The sequence below is a fragment of the Cryptomeria japonica genome, chromosome 10 (genome assembly GCF_030272615.1).
Source record: "Cryptomeria japonica chromosome 10, Sugi_1.0, whole genome shotgun sequence".
In the NCBI taxonomy this organism is placed as follows: domain Eukaryota; kingdom Viridiplantae; phylum Streptophyta; class Pinopsida; order Cupressales; family Cupressaceae; genus Cryptomeria; species Cryptomeria japonica.
Genome location: NC_081414.1, coordinates 260,687,783 through 260,697,068, shown reverse-complemented (window position 1 = coordinate 260,697,068; position 9,286 = coordinate 260,687,783). Strand labels below are relative to the sequence as shown.

The following is a 9,286-nucleotide window of genomic DNA, read 5'->3' as shown; positions in this document are numbered from 1 at the left end:
CGCACGATAATGGAGGTCAAAAGTTCTTACATTCGCTTGTGGTCAGCACGAAAGAAATATTAAGCGATGCCAGGAAGTTGCAGTGGTAGAAATCATCTGGAGAAAACAAAGCTGGGGATGTTTTAATAGGGAAAAAAAATGTTTCGTTCGTCTGAAAGATTAGTCCACATTGTATAAACAATTCAAAATAATTGAGATTCTTAGGATTTGTAAATGATAGCGGTTGGTTTGCGTTCAACGCTTCTTGTTCTATTGTGTTCTGTGTCTTTCCTTGTCAAATCCGTGTGGGGGCACGTCACCTACTTTTCTTTCCGCACTGACATGTAAATTTCTCACCTCCTTCCTTAGTTATTTACGACTTGTTCAACCCTTCACACCTCTACTTAAGCTCGACAGGCGAAGATCCAAAGCACAGATTTGAGCTTGCTTTCCCTAGGTTTTGCCTTGTTTGACCTAAATGGAGAACCATGCTGGGAGCTGTAGTAAAACGGCAGGATGGTGGGTCTATGCAATAGTTCCCCTGACCTGCAATGGGCCTAACTTTTATTCCCTAGATAGCATTCAAGGTGATAATTGCCCTATTTCCTCATGGAAGCAGTACTTTGCAATTTTGCTTGCTGCTCTGCTTTGTGGAGTTATCCTCTCCTGGTGGAGCACTGGAGGATGTGCATGGGCCGGAAAGAATAACAAGAGGACGAAGATTCCAGGGCCCAGAGGATGGCCCATAATCGGAAGTCTAATGGAGATGAGTGGCGGCCATGCCCACCGTAAGCTTGCTCACTTGGCCTATATTCACAAGGCCAAAAAGCTGATGGCCTTCAGCTTGGGCTCAACCCGCGCAGTCATAACGTCAGACCCAGAAGTCGCCAGGGAGCTCTTGAGCTCCCCTAATTTTGCCGACAGGCCACTCAAACAATCTGCCCAACAGCTTATGTTTGGGAGGGCGATAGGCTTTGCGCCCAACGGTGACTACTGGAGGATGCTGCGTAGGATTTCATCCGCTCATCTCTTTAGCCCACGAAGAATTGCTGTGCACGAAGCCGGGCGTCAGGCGGACTGTCTGAAAATGCTGTCTGATATACGCAATGAGTTCGTTTGCAAGGGCACCGTCAACCTTCGTCCACATCTCCAAACGGCGGCTCTCAACAACATCATGGGAAGCGTGTTTGGTGTAAAGTTTGATGGTGATGGAGACGGCAGGGCGGTGAAGGAGATGGTTCAGGAGGGGTTTGAACTGTTGGGAGCATTTAATTGGAGCGATCATCTGCCATGGCTGAGACTTCTTGACCCCCTGCGGATCCAGTCCCGTTGCGGTCGTCTCGTACCTCGAGTTAAGGCTTTCGTCCAAAACATCATAAACCAGCACCGAGAGTCCGCTCGGTCAAGAGATATAGCCGATTCAGATTTCGTTGATGTGCTCCTTTCGCTTCAAGGAAATGACAAGCTCAACGATGACGATATGATCGCCGTTCTCTGGGTAAAAAATACTGAATGTTTAAATCATACATATTAAGTTTATATTTTTTAGACTTGAAAGTGTTATATAGGTAGAGTTGGCTGACAATTTTTAGGTTTAGCATATGACTTAATGTATATTGTCACACTAAATATATACTTCTAGACTTAAAAGTGTTAAACACTCAAAATTGACATTCTCTAGACTTAAACTTAATATATAATTTAAGACTCTCAGAAATACCTTAAATCACATCTTATTATTTGTTTTCCTGATATTATATCACAGCCCTAGTAATACTTATAAATATTTGTACACATACAGGAGATGATATTCCGCGGTACAGACACGATTGCTTTACTGACAGAGTGGACGATGGCGGAGTTGGTATTGAACGAAGAAATACAACGCAAAGCTAGGGCGGAATTGGAGGCAGTCGTTGGGCGGGATAGAAGCGTGCGAGATGAGGACATAACAAAGCTTCCGTACCTGCAAGCGGTGGTAAAAGAGACTTTGCGGATTCATCCACCAGGACCTTTGCTGTCATGGGCCCGCCTGTGCACGGAGGATGTTTATTTAGCAGGTGGGTTGCACGTTCCGTCCGGGACAACAGCCATGGTTAACATGTGGTCCATCACTCACGACCCGGAGATCTGGTCGTCGCCTCATGAATTCCGGCCGGAGAGATTTCTTGAAGAGAAAGTAAATGTTTTGGGTAATGACTTGAGGCTTGCGCCCTTCGGTGCGGGTCGGCGCGTTTGTCCGGGAAAGGCTCTTGGCCTCGCCACTGTTCATCTGTGGGTGGCGAAATTGGTCTACCATTACAAGTGGATTCCTTCTCCCCAACATCCTGCAGATCTTACCGAGATTCTCAAGTTGTCCTCCGAAATGGCCACACCCCTTGTTGCAATTCCCACCGCCACAAACCCTTATTAAGAACTGTTTGTTTCCCATAACCTCAAGCTTAAGTTTCAATGTTACTCTTTAATCATATTACTCTTCTATTAGTGTGCTATTATAGAATATTATACAGTTATTTTGCTTTAAAATGATCCTCTGCTGTAAATTGGAGAGATGTATATAAGTTCGCCTAGCTATGGATTGTTCTAGACGTAGTTTACCTAGGTGTTACTTTATCCCTATACGTTCAATGTTGCTATTGACAAAAGTCTGTAAGATTGGTGCCGTTTGATACGTATAAAACAAGCTTGAAAGTGATTATTATAAGTTTCTTCCATTGCCTCTAATGTTATGGGACGTGTACTTGCTATTTGAATTACTCTCACAATTTGATCACTAGAAAATACTGCAATTGTAGATTAATATTTATGGAAATTTCTTATAAAGAAAATGAATGGAAAATCACACTGAAAATCCGTTCAGTAAGAAGCATCTATATTTTTTGGTTAAGAGATCAAAAGCACCACCCTTACCTTCAAAGATATGTTTAGAGACGCATAATCAGACTGGTAAGGTAAATCAGGTCAATAAATTGATAATAACATTTGTTAGGAATAAATATAATAGCCATATACTTTGATATTAAGATTCTGAGAATCCTTGTTAGAAAATGTTATTCTATAACAATTTTTCTTCAGTCAAAAGTAGCAGCACGCATGACCATACTTTTTGGCAAATCCACTTTATCTAGATGGGTTGATGTAATCCAATTACGGTATACGACATATGAATACAATAATTTTAATTTCTTTCTCTTTAGTTGTACTATTCTAATTGATTATTATTCATTATAAATTTAAATTAATTATGCATTATTACTTCTTTTACATAATTATGTATCTTTCATAAAGTTTATATATAAATATTTAATAAAAATATTACAAAGTTAAAGATTTAATAATCTATTTGACTAGAAATAAATTTTTAAATAATTTGAAAAATTGCACTATTGAATTTCTTATTATAATATATATTTTAAAGTATTTGATTTGATCTTCCACTAAATAATTGTATATAAGTATTTGAATGGATATAAACGTAGTATAAAAGTGATGGTAGAATTTTAATAATTTACGATTAATAGAATAGGCAAAAATTTAAAATGTATATTTTAATAAATATTATAAGAAAAATGATAGGTAGAAATATGCTACAAGCGCATTGTAGTTCATAAAATAAAAAAACTATGTTCTATATATGATTCACCACTTTAGCATTGTTTACACATAGGCATGTATATAATTCACCATTTGACTTGGCTTGGATGTGACTATTGTAAAACTATTAAACAAAGAAAAATAATGATTTAATCATTAAATTTAATATTAATTAAAATATAAAAAAAAAACTAAATTTCTCACAATTATATTAACAAAATAAACATTCTTAATAGAAGTAATAAATTGTAAATTTTTTTCTAGATTAAATAAGAAGTATTTAAATAAAATAATAAATAGAAAATAATTTAAATGATACACATTATAAATCTCAAACAAAAATTAGATATAATTAAATTATTTTATTTTTCTAAAAAATGTTTTCACATTTTTGTAGTATCTACATATGCTTAACTAAATCCAAATAAAAGTTTGAACTCATTTAGCTAGAAAATTAATATAGTTTTTGAAAGTTGAAGAAGACAAAATCTTATCCCAAACATGTTGGGTCATACATAATGATTCAATAACTAGTATTACTATTATAATAACACATGCTAATCCAACCAAGCCATCAATATCTCTTTCATAACTAAGTCAATTGAACAATATAAATAAGTTACAAATAGTCATGATATAATATTAATTCAGTATGAATGAATAAAATAAAAATTCTATTTATTATCAAGTTAATCACTTTTTAATTAATTTAAAATAATTACATATAACATATATAATCTACATTCTCTAGTATTCTCTAATTAAATCATAGAAGTAGTGGTGTCATAACAAAATATTAAAAAGATAGTAATTATTCTAAAATTTTCTAAAATTTGCGAATTTTCTCCTACTCATGGCTTCTTGCTCATCCTTCCACTCCCCATATTGAAATCTCTATCTCCCGCCCTTGGTGACTTGTATTAATGGCTCCTCTGGTAAGAGTTCTCCCAGAAATTGTTCTCATATTTGCAAACTGGTGTTGGACATTTCCAACTCAATGACACCCCCCCTATAGAAAACTCTACCTATCACATTCACTGCAAACATTTATATTAATTATTTGCTAAAAAAAAAGTTGGACCTACTCCACAAGCCCTTAAGGGGTTCCTCTACCCAACCTACAAAATGCCTCCATTGCGCCTCCTCTATTCTAGAGGTGGTGTTGGGCAAAGAGGTGTTGGACTACATTTCTTATTTTGAGAAGTCAACACTTATCAACATATTTAGCCATTTGTGTCTATCTCTTATAACATTTCACTCCTGGATTTCTAAACCCTAGAGCCCATTTGTGTTAGGTAAAGTGGGAATTTATCCTTGTGCTCATTATTTCTTTGTGATTTTCTTTTTCACCACAGATGATTATGATGTTATTTTATCACTAGGTGTTTGAAAATGGGGTTCACATGACTTGTCTCTTCACCCTTGGACACCCTTCTTCAATCCCCATATGGATCCTATTGATTTTTTACTTACGTAGACCAGAATTCCCCACCTACCTCTTCATTATGGTGCACTGCTACAGTAGAATGTTTTGGTAACAAGCCAAGCCGCTTTATCAAATTTGACCCTAATACCAATATTTTCTCCCATACCTCATTTGCAAGGATTTTAGTAGAATTGGACCTCTCCAAACCAGTTTTTTCAAGATCACTATTCAGGTGGGTGATTTGCAATAGAGATAAACCCTTTATTATGAGGGGACCTTGTTTAAGTGTAGACACTACTTTGCAATTGGGAACTTGGCCTTTTCTTGTCCTCATGATTGTCGACTTAATTCCACCCCTATGTGGTTGAAATATGATAAAAAATGACATCTTCAAGTATTCTTAGTAGAATTAGACTCTACTTCTAACTCCCCTATGAATTCAGTTTCCTTCTCTCTGATGGTAGCTCTTATTTTAGTTGCTCACATCAACTTGGCTCTCAAGGCCCCTATGTAAGTGTCCCCAATCTTGTTAGTTGATTTTGTTCTTATTTTGGTAACCCTTGCTCATGTCTCTATATAATTTCATGTTGTAGGTATTCCTCTATCTCCTTTAGGTTGTCTATTGAGTATTGGCCTTATTGCTTCCGTGGTATCTAATTCCTTCTCTCTAGATCTCTAGGTCGCCCTTCTAGATTTGACATTTTTCCTTTCGAGCTCTATTTTTTTAAGGGTTTTACTAGCACTATTATCCTTGCTTCTTTGGAGAATGATGTTTCATATTGGATAGTTTTTTGAAAAATGAGAAACATTCATTCTTTTTTTATCATAAATTCTCATATTTTTTTTGTTAGGGCGAACTCTTGGTCGTAACTCTATTTTTCAGTAGTTTTTGTTTGAGACCCATTTCATCTTTATAGTGTCATACTTGATTCACCTAGGTGTAGTGTCCTAAAATTGTAACACTTGTAATTTCAACTGCATTTGGGTCTTCACGATGGTGATGCAACACGGAACCTGAATGGAGACCCCGAAACTTGTTCATGACATCAAAAACTGCATTTTTCAGCACCCTGGCCTGATCCTCCTTGCACCCTGCTGCCCCTAGAGGTGGGACCATGGCGCCCAGCACCCTGGTCCTTCAGGACTAGGGCACCCGGCGCCCTGGTCTCCCAGGACCATGGCGCCCAGCGCCCTGGTCCCTGGCCCTATTTTGGGCCCGGTCTCTTAGGGGGCTTTGGGTCTTTAAGTTTGCAAATTGGAAAATAATCTTCCTAGGTCGGCCTAAGGTCAGGAAAATCAGTCTATCAACCCTAATTGACAAGTATATAAACTACATTTCCTCTCCCATTTTGGTAGATGGAAAAGGAGGCGAAAGCAATATTCAAACATTCAAGCATTCAAGCATTCCTTCAAGCAATTGATCATTCTAAATCTCCATTCAAGGCTAAGTGTTGCATTCAAGACAAGGATTCAACCATTGAAGAGGAGATCACTTACAACACATTACATACAACATACATTACACCTTCGCATGTAAGAATACAAACATTCTTACAACAAGGTATCAGTACTTGTTTACATTACAAACATTTACATTTACAGCATTCTCATTTCTTGGTTAATTCCAAAACCGGGGTTTGACCTAAAGGAAAACCCCTCATCCCTAACCCCCCAATCGTCCTCTCTTTTCTGTGTGTAGGTTGCAGGTACGCGGCTGTAATTGAAGATCTGGAATCCTTGTGCAGAGACGAACAGATCCACCTTCGTTTCACGGATTTTTCGGAGGACCGTGTGCACGCCCGGCGCCATCGTCCCATCAACTTTTGCTCAAATTTGCAGAACAGCACCGTCTCGACATTTTACTGCTAATTCCAGGTTCGCAGCTTCATCCTATATTCCTATCTCTATTTATAAGCGAATCTTTCTCACTTTTCATGCATTCCTAGCTTAATCTTTCTATCTACATTCTTTACAAAAGAGGGTATCCTTGATGTCTTAACCCTTGAAACTCATTTAGAATCCAATCTTGCATTGCGTGGGATTGGATCTTGTGGGTTTCAACCCCTCTTTTGAATGTAAAGTCTCCCCTAAGTGAAAACCATCAACCCTAGTGACTCTATGTTTCTCTCTCCTTGGAGTTGGGGAGGGGAGAACGACTAGGGTTCGATTTTTCCGCTTTACATTTTGGTGAACCCAACGTGAACATCCTCATTCTGATTATTCATGGTTAGATCTAAAAATTTTGCTTCCCTAATTACATTTCCATGTTTGATCTTTTGCAAATTTTAGATTCTAATTGCATAAAAACCCTAAAATTTTCTTTTTAAGTAATTAAACTTGTGAAATGTTTAATTGTTAATACTTGTTTTAGATCTACCCTTCTATTGCCAATTGTTAATTCATTTTTGTGCTTTAATTCTGAAAATTAAGTGGTTAAGTGTCAAAACCCTAATTTTTAAAACCTCCTTGATTCAACCTTTGACTGATAATTTCACTGATCAAAACACCTCCAAATCGGCTGTAACTTTGGATTCTGCAATAAAATCACAATATCTTTCATCCCTGAAAATTTGAAAAAAAGTTGCGAGGACCATGTGCACCCCGAGCGCCATCGTCCCCGACATTTTTTCCGAAATTTCGGGAGCTAGATCTTACTGTATTTTTCTGCTAAAATCCAGAATTTTGGCTGATTTTATCAATTCTAACACTTTTAAAATTAAAGTCAAAGTTGGTCTAGTGATTGCTTGGATTAAGGCTTCTAATCATTCAAAAATTGTTGAAATTGAAATTCATATCAAAATTGTGTTTCTTACAGTCCTAAATGTGAAAAGTGTGTTGGCATTCATTCAAAATTTCAATGCTTTATTCAAATTCTTGCAATTTGTGACTTTTGAAATTAAGTGTTTAATTGCAACAACTTTGATTTCCACTTTCAAATTCGAATTTTGCATGAAATCGAGTCAACTTTTAAATTTCAAAGCCTGCATTGCTTTCAGTATTCCCTCTAAAATCATAAAATTCAAAATTTTAGTTTCCCTCTCTTTTTCAAAATTCAAATTTTACATTTTTCAACAATCTTGGTAGGGTTCAATTTTGAGATTGCAACTTTAATTTGGCCTATCTACAGATTGCTACCTCTAAAATTCAAAATCTTCTCTCTCTCTTTAGTGCATGAGTTTTACAACAATAAGCCCTACTTACACTATTCCCGTTAGACGCAGCCTTAGAATTAAGTCTTTCCAAGGTGTAATTACCGAGGAGATGGAACCTAATTTGAATGGCCTCTTTAATGAGGACATGGGTAATTCCTCTAATCCTCTTAATGATGAAGAAGCTCTCCATGAGGTTTCTGTAAAACAACTTTCGAAATTGGATAACCAATTTGATGATTTTCGACAATGGATGTCTCAAGAATACCCCGATAGCGAAGCTCTTTCATTAATTGAGGGTCTAAAACGTATGGTTCAAAGTGATAAGAATGGAATTGATATTTTGCGTGGTATTGCACACATTGTGGATTCAAATGTGATGCCGATGAAAAGTTGTGTCGAAACCTTAGGTTATACACAACCTCCTACTCAAGTTAATCATTCTATTCCTTTGACGACTTCTATTGCTAGTATACCTACTTTTACATCAAACATAATGACTACTTCAACACAAGACATTCCTCCTATGATCACCAGTCATGGGGGCAATACCTCTTCTTCAATCAACCCTCTTCCTTCATTCAATCCAACTTCTTCATTCATTCCTTCAATGAGTGTTCCTATTATATCACCACAAATGAACATGACGCAAGGGGGCAATTCATTTAACCCTTCCATTCCTCCTTGTAGTGTTCCTCCTTTCGAATCATCTCCTATGACTAACTATCATAGTGTCCCACCACCTTACTCTCTACCTTCTTTCAATAACATAACACCTCCATCACAATCTAACATGTCTAATATGAACTCTTCGACTGAAGCGACCATTAACAATCTTGCACAAATTGTCTCTTCTTTACAACAACAAATTGCTTCTATGAATCAATCTAAGTTTAGTGTGCCCACATTTGATGTTGCGAGCCCACTTTCTCTTGACATTGTTCGAGCTATCCCCCCTAAACATGTTGAAATTCCGCATTTGGAGCTTTATAATGGTAAGGGTGATCCTCTAACACATGTTAAGACCTTTCAAACAATATGTACCAATTTTGCTTATGACCAAAGGTTGCTTTCAAAACTGTTTACTAGAACATTAAGAGATAAAGCCCTACAATGGTATTGCTCGTTGCCTTCCTAT

General features: G+C 36.9%; 1 protein-coding gene across 1 annotated transcript; it reads left to right on the top strand.

Annotated features, from left to right (window-relative positions):
* The first annotated feature begins 411 nt into the window (after window positions 1-411).
* LOC131059828 (cytochrome P450 78A4) lies at window positions 412-2,682 on the top strand. Its single transcript, XM_057992861.2, has 2 exons — window positions 412-1,477; window positions 1,781-2,682. Exons 1-2 carry the CDS (start codon window positions 458-460, stop codon window positions 2,390-2,392), a joined length of 1,632 nt encoding a protein of 543 aa, XP_057848844.2. The 5' UTR covers window positions 412-457; the 3' UTR covers window positions 2,393-2,682.
* The last annotated feature ends 6,604 nt before the right edge of the window (window positions 2,683-9,286 follow it).